Source organism: Syngnathus typhle, linkage group LG9 (assembly GCF_033458585.1).
Source record: "Syngnathus typhle isolate RoL2023-S1 ecotype Sweden linkage group LG9, RoL_Styp_1.0, whole genome shotgun sequence".
NCBI lineage: Eukaryota > Metazoa > Chordata > Actinopteri > Syngnathiformes > Syngnathidae > Syngnathus > Syngnathus typhle.
Genome location: NC_083746.1, coordinates 13,160,328 through 13,177,056, shown reverse-complemented (window position 1 = coordinate 13,177,056; position 16,729 = coordinate 13,160,328). Strand labels below are relative to the sequence as shown.

Below are 16,729 nucleotides of genomic sequence, written 5' to 3'. Positions count from 1 at the left end.
ATGTTAACGAGAAGCTAAAAAATGCATTTAATGCATTATTGTGTTCACCAAGAATAATACAGCACCAATGATGCAATTCATCTGATACAACTACTCAAAATACACCCACAAGAAGTGAAAACATAGAGCGCACAGCTCTAAAATTAGCTGAAAGACTGACACAAATGTGATGAAAACGAGTGCATAGATAGTGAAATACAGTTTATTATTATCTCAAGCTTACCGCTACTACACAGTAGTGTTTGTCGTTTCCATAGATTAAAGGAATTGAACCGAAACGAAGTCTTTCGGCGAATCATTCTCTATGCAGACAAAAGATTTCTGAAACAGTCTTCCTTGAACAAGCAGGACTTTGCCCATAGATGTGGGAACACTGCTTGAAAAATGAAATTTGACCGGGAACTTCTTTGAGGTTCTGTTGCTGGGAAACGATGCAATGAGTTGTGTGGATTGATGCATCCAACAACGAAACATTTTGATCTCGCCACTTCGGCATCCTTGAGTTGTTTGAACTCCAAAAGTCTCTCTGAGTAATAGAGATGGGGGATGTCACGAGTGGAGTGTGGGAATGGAGCAGGGCGACCAAATGCAGCTTGGACCAGAGTTTATTGGCGAACTCAAAAGGCAAACTGATACAACTTAACAAAACAATAACTTGAGTGAGTGACTGACCGGGACGTGAAACAAGAAGACAGCAGGACATGACGACACCAACAGGAACCAAAAAGACATCGTGACACTAACACACAACCCGCAACACGCAACAACCGACAAGCAATGATCTGACTAGGAGTGACACAAAGACAGGACTTAAATACAAGACAGGTAACAAGAGGCAGGTGAGAATGATCACACTAATCATGGGCACACAGGAGGGGCGGGGCGAGCACACAGACACACGGACAGAACCCACGGACATGAGCACACAGGAAGGGAGGGGCGAGCACACAGACATGATCGGGGACGAGTCGTGACAGGGGGAGTTGCGAAACTGTTGGGCCACACCCATTACCTTGTTTGGTAGTCCCGCCCCAAAGGATGTGACGGAATAGATAAAAATACGTAATAGAAACTAGAGAAAACTAAACAGAGTAAAAAACAGCCCCCAAACAAATCATAAGCATATCTCTGCAACACCCGGAGGGATAGATTAGTGTTGGATTTGGTCGACAATTTGGGAAGCGCGCTATCTGCGCCTCACGGCAAAAGCCATTGCCAATCACCTGTTATCAACTTTACTCACTGCGTGGTCGTTTGATTTCTTCAAATTTAGGAAAATGCTAAGACACTGAAGCAGAAATTAGACTTACACAGGTTGGTCGAGTTCAAACACAATTCTTGTTAAGAAAGCTCTGTTTTCAGGAAAGTACAATACAGCGCTGGGCCTTTCGTGCGACCATGCTCAAGAGCAGAAAATCTCCATTCAGAAAAGGCAACGTTCAAGGTTCTTTGCTCAGCTTATATTCAGTTGCACAGGTTGGTGTGGGCCGGGTTTGATGCTTGATGAGTCTTTGGGGTGGGGCAAGTTCGCAGGAGAGTTTGATTCCATGGGAGTGGGTGCTGGTTCGGCGAGAGCTGGTTCCGTGGGGTTGGGTGCTGATTATGGGTGATTCGATGTGTGTGGGGGTTGTTGTTTTCTTTTCCGTCTTTCAGCCTTGACGATCATTTTTGGCCGGGTTCTTGGCTTATCTCCCTCTGGCACCTCGACCGGTTTCATCTCCAAGTGTCCTTCCTGTAAACAATTCTTGCACATTCATCCACTTCGCCCACTGTCGCACACCGCCTATTCATCATTCTTTCAATTTTGTCATTTTGTACGGAATTATGTGATCTTTTGGCTGTGACATCATCAATTTATTAATGTTCCCGGACTATGCAAAGTTTGTACTCACCACTTACCATGTTTTTGTTTGTTCATTCTTTTGATACTCCATGTACTTGCTTACGTCATCATATTCTTAGTTTAATCATGCTTTCAACTATAGATTTTGTTTGTTGGGCAAAATATTTCCCTCTGTCCAGAACGTTCAGTCGTAATCGAAAACTGGCGTCTAGCATTAGTCAAAACATAAGATACAATCAAGTACTGAACATTTTTAGACGACTTTGGCAGTGTCTGTGATTTAGAAAATCATCAGGCATGCATTAAACAGTTCCTTAAGGGTCATTAAGCTATTCAGGCAACATATCAAAAAACATCTGTTATTTCATAGTGCTCAGAAATATATATCAGATCATGAAGTTATAAAAGCCTTTGTCATTACCACCTATCAAAAATGTTTAGTTATCTCTATCGATTTGGTGTGTAGGTATAATTATATGCTTAAAATATTTATTTTATTGCTTTAATATGTGTGAACATACTTGTCTGCTTATGTACTTTATTCAATGCGGTTTGAGCATATCTGTTTTTGTAGCTAGGCAGGACTTTTTGCATTTGGAATCCATTCCTTCACCAGTTATGTCTTCTTTATTGATTTGGTGTGTAGGTATAATTATATGCTTAAAATGTTTTTTATTGATTTAATATGTGAATATACTTGTCTGCTTATGTACTTTATTCAATGAGGTTTGAGCATATCTGTTTTTGTAGCTAGGCAGGACTTTTTGTATTTCGACCCCATTCTGTCAATTGTTTGCTAGGAATGATAATTATAGGAATTATAATATATTTCAAGCTAACGGTAGCAGGTTCATTGGCCAATGTCTGCAAAAATGAAAGAAGCCGACGCGGTTGCAAATTAAGTGCCACCAAACGTTACATCCTGGGCTCGGAACCACTGGCAGTTCATTGGTTAAGAAATCCCGAGGAAAGCCGAATCCAGACCAACACCGATTTGCATGATGGGAAATATTCGTCAGTTCGCCATCATTGCGTGATACAAGCTAGCAAGCAGCAAACAACAGCTTTCGAGTGATAATTACTATAAAATCACAACCGTTTAAGTTGCTACAATTGTTAATTCTTATCAACAATAACTCAAGAAAGGGCGTTCGGTGCACAATTCCAGATACTGCCCACGCATAATTGTTACTAGCTGGTTAGTGCTCGACGAGTGGAGTGGTTAACATGGGCCGTTCTCGAAGCCGAAGTTCATCCCGCTCCAAACACTCTAAAAGCAGCAAACACAGTAAGAAAAGAAGTCGGTCACGGTCCAGAGACAGAGAGAGGCCAAAGAAGCGCTCCAAGTCAAGAGAATCTAAGAGAAACAGGCGCAGGGATTCTCGTTCTCGTTCCCGTTCTGCCACGACCTCATCTCGCAGGGAAAGAGCGGCATCCCCGCCGGAGCGTATCGACATTTTTGGAAGGACATTGAGCAAGAGGAATGCCCTAGACGAAAAGCAGAGGAAGGAGGAGGAGGAAAGAAAAGCTGAAATGGAACGGCAAAGAAAAATGTGAGTATATTGTACAAGAAATTAAACACTAAGACGTCACTTACGTTCTCTGCTACATGCTAGAATGACATGCTAACTTAGCTTTTTTGCTTTTGACAACACTAGCTAGCCTTTAGCATAGGACTTGACAAGCCAAGGCCTCAACTGCATGGTGTCATCCACACGTCGCTGTGAAGATTAAAACGTATTTCAGTCATATTTTTCGATGTTAGATTCTTCGTATCTGTAGAATCTTACCTGTCTTCCTGGCTGTGAATTATTTGTACTGACGTGAATGGTTTAATGCACATGTGTCAAACTCAAGGCCTGGGGGCCAGATACGGCCCGCCACATCATTTCGTGTGGCCCGTGAAGACAAATTGTGCATCACATTCGTGTGTCATTGCTAGAATTGCAAATTGTCTTCACTTTTAATAATATATTTTCTTTAAATATTTGACCAGTCTTTACTCGTCTGATTTGAAAATGAATTATTTATCCCTTTTGTAGCTTTTACTGTATATATTATGAGGTGCTCATACATTTATTTGGGTTGGCAGTCATAATGGCCCTCCGAAAGAAGCTATGACTACAATGTGGCCTGCGAAAAAAAAAGTTTGACACCCCAGCCCTTGCATTTGCTTACGGGTTAACTTGACTGCAATGCTTGTTTACAAGAAGTGTTCATAAATATTGTGAGGGGATTTATTTTGTTACGTTTTATGTATATGTATGGACAAGTTTTCTGCCGTTGACATCTCAAAGTCAAAGTCAAAGTCAGCTTTATTGTCAATCTCTCCACATGTCACAACACACAAAGAGACCGAAATTTTAATCTTTAATCTTTTAATCAATCAAAAAGTATGCGGCGCAAGTAAACGCTACCTCGGCTAAAAATCTACAAATACGTCAATCACATCTTGCGGCCTGGAGGGATTGGGGTGTGAAGTATATAGTTTACATTTTAAGAGACCGCATCAAAACGGCTTGCCCTAAGCCGCACCTTAGAACAAGTAGAAAAGAGGGACCTGTGATTCAATCAAAACGAGGAACACAGACAAATGCATCGCTGTGCCACTTTATATAGACCACAACCGAATGAGTAAAACATCAAACAGTAGAATTTATTTGTGATATTGGATGGATATTGATTTTTATCCATCCTTTTTCTACTTCAGACCAGTGTCAGATTTTTATTTTCCTTTACTTACAATATAAACTGGTCTTCAAATAATTTATTTTTATTAATCCTTTTTCTACCGTTGAGCAACAGAGGTTTTTCATTTATATCTTATTTATTATCATTTGACAATGTTGACTGCTCATAAGTGAAGGTTTTTTTTTGTTATACCTCAGACAGTTTCACTTACCGTATTTTTCGGACTATAAGTCACTCCGGAATATACGTCAGCCATAAAATGCACGATAAAGTGAAAAAACATAAGTCGCACCAGAGTGTAAGTCGAATTTTGGGAGAAATTTATTCGACAAAACCCAACACCAAGAACAGACATGAATGAGGAACAACAGGCTATATGATACGGTATGCTAACATAAACACAAACGAAGAGCTGAAAACGGGCCTGACGTAACATTAACAGTTATCCAAATAACTAACATAAATAACACCTTTATCAAACCATCTGTGTCACTCAAAATCATTAAATCCATCGATCGTCCTTTATGTCGCGTGTGTGCCGCGCCGTCGGACATGACGTCAGTTGCAGTTCAAATCATTCCACAGGCCCATATAACGATATATAAATTATATATCAAATAACTATTATATAAACAACAATATTATCAAACCATCTGTGTCACTGCAAATCATTAAATCCATCGATCGTCCTTTATGGAATCAACGCCGTGTGTGCGCCGCACCGCTGACGTTGGAGCAGTTCAAATTATTCCACAGGCCCATATAACGATATATAAAGTATATATAAAAAATTATGTAAACAACAATATTATCAAACCATCGGTGTCACTGCAAATCATTAAATCCATCGATCGTCCTTTATGGAATCAACGCTGCATGTGCGCTGCGCCGCTGACGTCGGAGCGGTTCAAATTATTCCTCAGGCGGATATAATTATAAACAACAATTTTATCAAACGATCTCTGTCACTCCAAGTCATTAAATCCCGTGATCGAATCCTTTGTCTTTTATGTACAACCGCTGCGTGTGCGCCGCCCTGCTGACGTCAGTTGCAGTTCAAATTAGAGTAATCCCTTGCTACATCGCGGTTCGTTTATCGCGGTTTCACTACATTGCAGATTTTTGAATTTTGAAAATTTGTGAATAATTTCACATATAAGTCGCCCCTGAGTATAAGTTGGCCCCCACCCAAACTATGAAAAAAAAAACGGGATTTATAGTCAGAAAAATACGGTATTTTATTATGACAAAGTACTGACTGAAAGACTGATCATAGTACAAATGTTAATTTTAGTATTCTTGATCCGCTGCGGTGGGTGGAGTTTGCATGTTCTCCCCGTGCCTGTGTGGATATTCTCCAGGCACTCCAGTTTCCTCCCACATCCCAAAAACATGCATTGTAGGCTGACTGCACCCTCCAAATTGCCCGTAAATGCGAGTGCATTTGTCTTAGTGTGCCCTGCGATTGGCTGGCAACCAGTTCAGGGTATCCCCCCGCCTACTGCCCGATAACAGCTGGGATAGGCTCCAGCACGCCCGCGACCCCCGTGGAGACAAGCGGTACAGAAAAGGGACGGACGGACCTTATTATTGAGGACTGGTCTAAAGAGATGTTATAACATGTATAAATAACTGAGTCATGTACATGTTCTTCAAAGTCAAAGTCAGCTTTATTGTCAATCTCTCCACATGTCACAACACACAAAGAGACCGAAATTACATTTTTCTCTATCCCACGGTGACGAGACACATAACACGATAGACATACAAGTACGCGACACAATATAAAAACAAGAAGGCAAAAATTCAAACAATCAATAGTATTAGTATTACAATAAAATCAAGACATTTTGTCTGGAGGTTTTCATAAACTCTTATTTTTTTTTGTTTGTTTTTTAATCTTCAAACCGAACCAAAGTTTGAACCAAACCGTCACTTAAAAATCTAAATTTGAATCGAACCATTTGTATGGTGAACCGTTACACCCCTCGTTATTTCTATTCATGTGATTTCGTCTGACAAAAATAGTTTCATTTTAGCTAGTCATTGATAATGTTCCAGTGCTTCTCTGTCTACTAGTCGCCAGCAGGAGATTGAAGAAAAACTTATAGAAGAAGAAACAGCTCGGCGCGTAGAAGAGCTGGTGGCCAAGCGGGTGGAAGAGGAACTGGAGAAGCGTAAGGATGAGATCGAGCGGGAGGTGTTGCGTCGCGTCGAGGAGGCAAAGCGCATCATGGAACGACAGCTGCTGGAGGAGCTGGAAAGACAGCGACATGCTGAGTTGGCAGCACAAAAGGCCAGAGAGGTAACGCTCGGTCGTTTGGAACGCAGATCGTCCGGTCTCTCTGTACTACCCAAACCATTTAACCTTCAGTCACCCTCTTTAGCTAAGACTTGGTGGAGAATGTGTATTTGGACGCCCCCTCCTCTGGTGCCCAGTTCAGCATATAACTGACCTACATGTTAAGACAGTCACTGCCAATGGGATTGTTGAGCCATTTCCAACAAGCTGCACATTGTGGATCAGTTTGATAACTTTCACTTCCATTGTCTTCTGATGTCAAAAGTTGTGAAGGCTGTCTACTGGTGAATGCAGGAATTATACTATAGATGGTGAATATCAACCAACAATCCAAATTGGGAGTGAGAGACTGCAAAGAAAATCATTTTCTCTTGTATTGATTATTCTTTGCGTAGAATTCACTGGTGTGTTACACTATGTCACACTGCTAGTAGTAATGCTATTTATTTATCACAGCTATGACCAACCATCAACAAACGGCAGAGTTGATTGTAAGTCTAATCAGGGTTTCCTTTGTGTACCACACTGGCAAGCTTAGCTGCTTTTTGGAAACATGACAACTCCATTGAAGTGGCATCCGACAGTGAGACACCATTAACTTTCAAATTTCAACACCTTGCCTTCAAAATCATAGCAAAAATGTTATATATGATATGCAGCGATTTCCAGATAAATTTAGCAGTTTAAATACCTAGCTAACTAAACCTTTTAAATCATTCAAATATCAGTTTATTTATACTTGATGGAACAGCTCATCAGGTCTGTCGTCTTCAACAGCATGAATGTAATCTTTTTCCCCTAAATGATTTCAATCCTTTTGAAATGTAATACCGTCTTTTTCCGTGCATAATACGCCCCCGTGCATAATACGCACCCTAAAAATGGCATGTCGATGCTGGAAAAAAGCCTGTACCCATGTATAATACGCACCCAAATTTTGACTTTTACTTAAGTCCGTAAACGTAAAATTATTTCAGAAAAAAGATCATCTTTGGGAACAACCGGATGTTGTTCTGCCGGTCAATACCACTGCGCATGCGGTAGCAAACTCGATAGCGAAGAAATGTTTCGGATTTGTGTAGGGTACATTGTGACAGCAAACGAGCAGGTGATCGAGCAAGCGTCTGATACGAGAGCATTGTGTTCGTATGCAGCTGCCCTATTGCCTTTTGCGGTACTATAACTTGCTCTCTTAACCATCTTGATGAAACTGCTAATTAAACTGTGAATTGAAACTAATAGGTAGAGAACTGAACTCTCGCTCTTTATATAGCTGACGTGTCTTGCGCATCCGTTCTGCGCATCGGATCCATAGTGCGCATGCGCAGTGATACTGCCTCCATATGATATCCGATCTGCGATGGAGGTTAAAAAACAAACAGTATTTGACAATAACACACCATCAAGGATTGCACAATCGCATCAAACGATGTGTCGTCAATTATGAATTTTACTGACTGTGTTGGGCAGGATGGCTGAATGTGATGCGCGATTGACAACAAACAAGAAGAAAGGTGTGATTTCAAGTTTTATTTCGAGGGAGATTTTCTTAAAAAAATGTTGTACCCATGCATAATGCGCACCCCAAATTTTAGGACAATAAATTAATTAAATTGTGCGCATTATGCACGGAAAAAGACGGTACATGTCATAAAATCCATATCCATAGGGATAACAATACTGTATATGATTAGAAAGTAGAAAGTCATAAAATCGATAATGATATAGATCTTTTTTTTTTAAATTTACGCAGAGAGTTATATTTCTTACTCTGTCCAACCACCACATGCAATATTATTATGGAGATGAGTCTAATGAGCCCATCTTGCACAGGGAGCAGAGTGATTGGCTACATCTCGGGTGAGAGCTGTAGTCTAAGCACCAGCTTCCCTACTTGGACTTAATAACATACCTTAAATACAAATGCACACGTAACCTATTGAACTATAATAAGGTCAGTCTGAGTGTCCAGATTTCCCATCACCGTACTGACACATATTCATTTGTTATTATTGTTCTTTTTCCGTTTCTCTTTCAACAGAACACTTGTTCTATCCAGGTCTTCTTGAAAAGCTTGATTTAATTCCAAGTCCTTCCTAAAACTTGTATTCTATTTGATACCAATAAATGCTTTTCTGTATACAGTTAACATTTAGATTTACGTTTACTTGTTTATAACACAGATGAGTATTTAATTTTAAGAACAAATGTACTGTCTTACTCATGAACTTGCTTCCTATAGTAGGGTTGTTTCAAAGATTGATTGTAAAGATTGATATTGTTATTTGTATAACCACCTTCTTAACTAGCACTTGACCTGAGCTGGCCTGCAGCCTTTCAGCTCAGCTGTGACTTGTCCTGTACTGTAAGTGTTGCCGTGGCCCGGTTCTTCTTGAACACATACAAACACCTCTGATGTGCTGTACTCTACTTCACTCTGCTATCATCCGGGGGCTGTGCCACTGCACAGAAATGGAAAAACGGTACATGAATTACGAGCTGTGGCTGCAGGCTCAGCAGTGCAGGAATCAGTTATAAAGAGGAGTACCGCGGGTGCGGTCTGGCAGAGTTACCCATACCTACCTACACACCCACCCCAGGAGCGTTTCTCTCTCTGCAGGGGCCACACAGTCCGGACGAGACAGTAAATATACAACTGTTTTATGCGGAATGCTTTCACCAGTTGTGTAGGTACACAGGCAAGGAAAATACGTAGGTATTCATGCATTGGTGAGCCAAAACTATTCCCTATATTTGTGTATTTTTCTTGCTTAGGACATTTACTGAATATTCTTCTAGATTGTCTTGTCATTGATACATGTTCTTTGAGTGTGATGAGTGTTTTCCCACTGAAGTTTTTTTTAATTTAATTATTTCAAAATACTACAGAATGCCTCTGATGTGGCAAATTTTCTAGAAAACAGCTCGAGTGGGAGGAGAAAGGGATCTCTTTGAGACCCCACTCCAAATTTAAAATACTTTGGGGTGGCTACAAACAGTCCCACACTGTGGTCATATGCAAGAGACTTAAAAAAATAAACAACTTCTCTGTGGTGTAATAGGTCAAATGAGTGTGCATGAATGTGACATATGTGTGAGTGCAAGGTGCACATATAGCCTGCTTGTGGACTAACATGACATCGTGTCATCCGTCTAGGAAGAAGAAAAATCTAAGCGGGAGGAGCTTGAAAAAATTTTGGAGGAGAATAACCGTAAGATTGCAGAGGCTCAGGCAAAACTGGTAAGATATAATTTTAAAAATTCTTCTGCTTTTGAAACCTCCACAGCTCTCCACCATCTCTAACTGATGTTGTACTCAAGTAAAATGTAATGCCATAGTTGAAGGCTATGGTTGAATCCTCAAAAAAATAGAATGATTGTGAAAGCGAGTGTAGCGCTGCAAAAGTGGTGTGTGTGCTCTTTCTACACATCACAATGAAAAAACATTTTGTCGTTTTATTGCACTTACCCACTCAGAAAGTTGAGTTGAGAAAATGACGTATTTTCCGCCCTATAAGGCGCACCTAAAAACCTAAATTTTTATCTAAAGTCGACAGTGCGCCTTATAGTCCGGTGCGCCTTATAGTCCGGTGCGCCTTATATATGGATCAAGTGATGAATTTGTTGATCCATACTGGTTGTACACAGTGCTCTGCCAAAATGTTTTAGTACGTTTTAGTACGACTAGTAAATTACAAGGTCGCATCGCTTCCCAACATTACGGTAACTGTAGTCAGGGGGCGTCACCGAATAGCTGTTGTACCCGCGAGGCTATTTCATTTCAAAATAGGCTGCTCCGTTAATGTTTCGAGAAAATCTACGGATCGATATGGAAGGGAAACATAGGTAAGTAGTATCAATGCGTTAGATCGAACTTTAGTCAATTCTGATCATTTTATAGATCGTTTGAGAAACGCGATTGTTTACACTTTGCTGAGGCTCATGGGAGATTGCGGATGGCTAATGCTATAACGATAGCTGCTATACGCGCGAGGCTATTTCATGTCAAAATAGGCTGCTCTGTTAATGTTTCGAGTAAATCTACGGATCGATATGGAAGGGAAACATTGGTAAGTAGTACCAATTAGATCGAACTTTAGTCAGTTCTCATCATTTTATAGGAGATCGTTTGAGAAACGCGATTGTTTACACTTTGCTGAGGCTTGTGGGAGATTGCGAGCTGAGGCTCATAGGAAATTGCGGATGGCTAATGCTACAACGATAGCTGCTATACGCGCGAGGCTATTTCATGTCAAAATAGGCTGCTCTGTTCATGTTTCAAGTAGGGATGCACCGAAAATTCGGCCACCGAAGATTTTCGGCTCAAAATGACCCAAAAGTGCATTTTCGGTTTTTGGCCGAAAGACCTAAATCACTGAAACAACACGGCCGAAACTTGTGATGACGTGAGCAAACAGCGCAGCCAGCACGCGGGAAAACGGGATAAGAGCCAGCATGTCTGCGGTGTGGACTGATTTCACTATCTCAGAGAAAGACCCACGCATAGCGATTTGCAAAACATGCAATGCTGAAAATAAATGCTATATACCGTTTTTTTCCGTGTATAGTGCGCCCCCATGTATAGTACGCACCCCTAAAAATGGCATGCTGATGCTGGAAAAAAGCTTGTACCCATGTATAATACGCACCCAATTTTTATGAATTTGTTTTAAAAAAAAAAAATAATTTTTTTTTTTTTTTAAGTCCCAATGATCGTCACACACGCAGGGAGGCAATGGGTCCCATTTTTATAGTCTTTGGTATGGTCTTAACTAGGCTGGATGTAATTTTTTTTGTTGGCGTTGATTTCTCCGACTGCCCGTAAACGCACCACCGCGCTCCGTGCGCATGGAGCGTGTTTGAAGTGAACAGCAGAGAAGAAAGGAACAAGGCAAAGTGTTGTGAAATAAAATATTACCTGTAATACGGATTTAGGTAGAGAACTGAACTCTCGCTCTTTATATAGCTGACGTGTCTTGCTCATCCGTTCTGCGCATCTGTAATGGCGGCCTCCGTATGATATCCGGTTTGCGTGTGTGCGAGAGCGAGAGAGAGCGAGAGAGAAAGCGTGCGAGAGAACGCTCAACCGTAGCGCGCCGCCGACCGCCCAACTGCACCGGGCTGGTCGATTAGTGTGACAGAGCCGTCGCTGAAATTTAGAAGATATTTTTAAAGTCCTGATGTACTTTCTAAAATTTAAGTAGACCTCAGTGCGCACTGCGCAGGGAGCTTAATTTGGTGCGGTCGCGCAACCGCAGCGCGCCGGGCGCTCACTGTCGCATTGCTTAAAGAGCGCCTTTGTGTTTTAGGATGAACAGCAGAGACCAAAGGAACAAGGCAAAGTGTTGTGAAATAAAATATTACCTGTAATACGCATTTTGTTATTTGCTGATTGAAACTGCTAATTAAACTGTGAATTGAAACTAATAGGAAGAAAACAACTCTCGCTCTTTATATAGCTGACGTGTCTTGCGCATCCGTTCTGTGCATTTTATTTCACAACACTTTGCCTTTCTTCTCTGCTGTTCACTTCAAACACGCTCCATGCGACCGCAATGCTCTCGTATCAGACGCTTGCTCGATCACCTGCTCGTTTGCTGTCCCGTGCGCGCACGAAGCGCGGTGGTGCGTTTACGGGCAGTCGGAGAAATCAACGCCAACAAAAAAAATTACATCCAGCCTAGTTAAGACCATACCAAAGACTATAAAAATGGGACCCATTGCCTCCCTGCGTGTGTGACGATCATTGGGACTTAAAAAAAAAAAAAAAAAAAAAAAATTAAAAACAAAAAATTTTTTTTTTTTTTTTTTTTTTGTACCCATGTATAATGCGCACCCCAGATTTTAGGACAATAAATTAGTACAATTTTGCGCACTATACACGGAAAAAAACGGTAAATAAATATAAATAATATAAGATACTAATATTAATATTAAAGATAATATTAATATACCGTATTTTCCGCCCTATAAGGCGCACCTAAAAACCTAAATTTTTATCAAAAGTCAACAGTGCGCCTTATAGTCCGGTGCGCCTTATATATGGATCAAGTGATGAATTTGTTGATCCATACTGGTTGTACACAGTGCTCTGCCAAAATGTTTTAGTACGTTTTAGTACGACTAGTAAATTACAAGGTCGCATCGCTTCCCAGCATTACGGTAACTGTAGTCAGGGGGCGTCACCGAATAGCTGTTGTACCCGCGAGGCTATTTCATTTCAAAACAGGCTGCTCCGTTAATGTTTCGAGTAAATCTACGGATCGATCTGGAAGGGAAACATAGGTAAGTAGTACCAATGCGTTAGATCGAACTTAAGTCAGTTCTGATCATTTTATAGGAGCTCGTTTGAGAGACGCGATTGTTTACACTTTGCTGACGCTCATGGGAGATTGCGAGCTGAGGGTCATGGGTTTTTGCGGATGGCTAATGCTATAACGATAGCTGCTATACGCGCGAGGCTATTTCATGTCAAAATAGGCTGCTCTGTTAATGTTTCGAGTAAATCTACGGATCGATATGGAAAGGAAACATAGGTAAGTAGTACCAATGCGTTAGATCGAACTTTAATCAGTTCTGATCATTTTATAGGAGCTCGTATGAGAGACGCGATTGTTTACACTTTGCTGAGGCTCATGGGAGATTGCGAGCTGAGGGTCATGGGTTTTTGCGGATGGCTAATCAGGGCTCGAAACTAACGATTGCCCGATTGCCCGGGGCAAGTAGCGATGGCAGACGGGCAAGTAGAATTTTTTCCTCACTTGCCCGAACTTGCCCTGCCATAATACCATGTTTTCAAGCTGTAAAAAGACGATTTTGTGCATAATTTCTCGCAACTTCTGCCGCTTCTGGTCCGACATTTTGTTTTCTAGGGAGCGGTTAGTTTCTCGTGTAAGTCTGCAATACATTGATAACGGCAAAGCGCTTCGTAATTAAATGCATGCTCTCTCACCCGTCCCTGGCTCTTCTGCGCCTGCGCACCAGCAGAGCTTGTTTCCGGTTGGCGGATACGAAGGCATATGAAGGCAAAACTTATAGTGTTGTCTTTTTTATTGCAAAAATGTGTCGGGCAAGTAAAAATCCACTCCAAAAAAATTCGGGCAAGTAAAATTTTGTTTCGGGCAAGTAAAATCTTCTCCAACTTGCCCGAGGGCAACTTGGGCAAAAAATAAGCTTCGAGCCCTGGGCTAATGCTATAACGATAGCTGCTATACGCGCGAGGCTATTTCATGTCGAAATAGGCCGCTCTGTTCATGTTTCGAGTAAATCTACGGATCGATATGGAAGGGGAACATAGGTAAGTAGTACCAATGCGTTAGATCGAACTTAAGTCAGTTCTGATCATTTTATAGGAGCTCGTTTGAGAGACGCGATTGTTTACACTTTGCTGAGGCTCATGGGAGATTGCGAGCTGAGGGTCATGGGTTTTTGCGGATGGCTAATGCTATAACGATAGCTGCTATACGCGCGAGGCTATTTCACGTCAAAATAGGCTGCTCTGTTAATGTTTTGAGTAAATCTACAGATCGATATGGAAGGGAAACATAGGTATGTAGTACCAATGCGTTAGATCGAACTTAAGTCAGTTCTGATCATTTTATAGGAGCTCATTTGAGAGACGCGATTGTTTACACTTTGCTCAGGCTCATGGGAGATTGCGAGCTGAGGGTCATGGGTTTTTGCGGATGGGTAATGCTATAACGATAGCTGCTATACGTGCGAGGCTATTTCATGTCAAAATAGGCTGCTCTGTTAATGTTTCAAGTAAATCTACGGATCGATATGGAAGGGAAACATAGGTAAGTAGTACCAATGCGTTAGACCGAACTTTAGTCAGTCCTGATCATTTTATAGGAGCCCCCAATGGGGTCCTGTGGCCCCGGGCCCCCAATGGGATCCTGTGGCCCCGGGCCACCTGCGGCCCCCAATGGGAGCACGCGGCTCCCAGGCTACTTTTCAGTGGTTTTTCACATTTGCCGTTCTCATCCCTGCTAATTGCTCTCCAATAGGAACATCTTAGTGTGATTTCATGTCAGGCAGGTAAAAAGCACACATTTTATATAGTCTATATAAACTTACGATTTCAACTATATGCAGTATTTTTGTGTTCTGTGGTTGTGTGATTCCTAAGTTGTGACTACATTTTCTGTCAGGCTGAAGATCAGTTGCGCATAGTGGAAGAGCAGAGGAAAATTCATGAAGAACGCATGAAACTGGAGCAGGACCGACAGAGGCAGCAGAAAGAGGAGCAGAAAATCATCCTTGGCAAGGGCAAGTCCAGACCGAAGCTGTCCTTTACCCTCAAGGCCACTGAATGAAGGAATGCTGCCCTTCATCCCTATCCTGCTCGGCTCCTCATCAACTCCACTCCTGTCGGCTGCTCGCTTCATTTTGGAAGTGCTGAACAAAGGATATGAAAAAGTGGTGCAACCCAGTGTTTAAACTTGCAAACCCAATGAAGGTCTGGATTTTCCCTCCTTGCAAGGAAGAAAAATTAGACCTTGATGGACCTGACTACACCCTGTCTCACTCCATTATTTTCTTTCCTGATACATCTCAAACTAAAATTTGTGCTTTTGTCACTTTTATTTAAGTCTTTTAGGGAATATCAACTTTCGATATAGAATGCTTTAACCCTTGCTGTAAAATAAGTCTTAACTCAGTGTAATGAAAACCAATACTACTCACATCTACATTGGCAGTGAATGGAGTATAATAATGCAAGTGAGTTCCCGATGAAGAATAATAATTGTGAGGTCAAATTCAGATTGCAAAAAATGTCACGTGCAGCTTGTGACCTTGACTTGTGTTTTCCATTTTTGTTTTAACCTTAAAAATGTACTTTGGCACCAAATCACAGCATAGCCTTGCAAAACATAGTTATTTTGTTTTCTGCCTTCACTATTTTCTGTATACATTTGTTTTGTCCGTGTCAAGTTAACACTGGTCTTGTTTGTTGTAGTACACGCATGGATGTTGGTTGAGAGCAACCTCATTGGATTTCATTCGGTACAGGTAAAATGAAGCCTTTTTCCTGAGCTGTCCGTGACCAACCCTTAGAACCAATGGCGGATTTTATCTCTTTCCTCTCTTATGTAAGGACTATGATCAGTGGAGAATGGACTGTTCTGTATGATGTCACATTGTGAATCCTTGCTGTGATGTACTGACGTCTACTGAACTTTCAGGTTTTATAACAATCCGCAATCATCGAACAGATCCCAGTAATAACTGCAAATGTGTTTTTTTTAAGGTTGGGGGCTTGTTCAGAAATGTCAAACTGTATCTATCATATGTTCTTTAGCCCTGTAATTGTAAATTAATGTGACAAGATGCATCCCTTGGTAAGTCTGGAAAGGTAGCGGATGGCCAAATCCAGGTAAGATATGGATTGAGGTCAGTGAGTGCCGTGTGTGTTTGTGTGCGTGCGCTTGTGTGTGTTTGTGTGCGCGCGTGACGAGCTGACCTCATGTGGGTATATTGATCTATGTGAGTTTCCTCGTGTAGCTTTTTCAGTTGTCACAAGACTTAACTAATAAATCCATTGAGACATCAGAATTTGGTTGGATGGTGTCAGTTCAGTGCAAGGTAAGTTCTGAAAGTTTTTTTCCCCTCAAATGAAACCTTGAAAGATGGGATTTTACACACCCATTAGAAATCACATGGGCACTGCATTTGAGCTTTTATAAAAAACGTCGATAAACTATTGTTATAAATTACAGCAAGGGTGCGACTTGAGTTATTTGAAGTAAGGCCAGGCCACGCAGTGTCTGGAGCAGTGTTGAAAGCCACATCCACCGCTTCATGGCTGGACAAACGGAAACAACCATCGCACTGCCACTTCTGCTGATGAACTTTTGTTAACCAATGAAACCTAAATTCACACATTTTTA

General features: G+C 41.3%; 1 protein-coding gene and 1 long non-coding RNA gene across 4 annotated transcripts; one reads left to right on the top strand and one right to left on the bottom strand.

Moving 5' to 3' along the window:
* Positions 1 to 1,319: 1,319 nt before the first annotated feature.
* On the bottom strand, positions 1,320 to 3,746 carry LOC133159453 (uncharacterized). 2 transcript variants are annotated; one of them, XR_009715697.1, is made up of 3 exons: positions 3,634 to 3,746; positions 3,441 to 3,564; positions 1,320 to 1,732 (listed from the first exon to the last, which is right to left on the bottom strand). It is a non-coding gene; the product is annotated as an uncharacterized LOC133159453 (long non-coding RNA). The 2 variants fall into 2 exon arrangements; XR_009715696.1 differs by lacking the exon at positions 3,634 to 3,746 and having other exon boundaries at positions 3,441 to 3,627.
* On the top strand, positions 2,834 to 16,394 carry arglu1b (arginine and glutamate rich 1b). Of its 2 annotated transcripts, none has more exons than XM_061286456.1 (4): positions 2,834 to 3,396; positions 6,596 to 6,839; positions 9,994 to 10,077; positions 14,990 to 16,394. In XM_061286456.1, the coding sequence occupies exons 1-4, from the start codon at positions 3,071 to 3,073 to the stop codon at positions 15,152 to 15,154; spliced, it is 819 nt and encodes a 272-aa protein (XP_061142440.1). In that variant the 5' UTR covers positions 2,834 to 3,070; the 3' UTR covers positions 15,155 to 16,394. The 2 variants fall into 2 exon arrangements, with proteins under 2 accessions (XP_061142440.1, XP_061142441.1); XM_061286457.1 differs by having other exon boundaries at positions 2,836 to 3,396; positions 6,614 to 6,839.
* Positions 16,395 to 16,729: the final 335 nt, after the last annotated feature.

Coding starts and splice junctions, on each gene's coding strand:
- arglu1b (XM_061286456.1), top strand. CDS start 3,071: ATGGGCCGTTCTCGAAGCCGAAGTTCATCCCGCTCCAAACACTCTAAA. Junction 3,397..6,595: donor ATGGAACGGCAAAGAAAAAT/GTGAGTATATTG, acceptor ATAATGTTCCAG/TGCTTCTCTGTCTACTAGTC. Junction 10,078..14,989: donor CAGAGGCTCAGGCAAAACTG/GTAAGATATAAT, acceptor ATTTTCTGTCAG/GCTGAAGATCAGTTGCGCAT.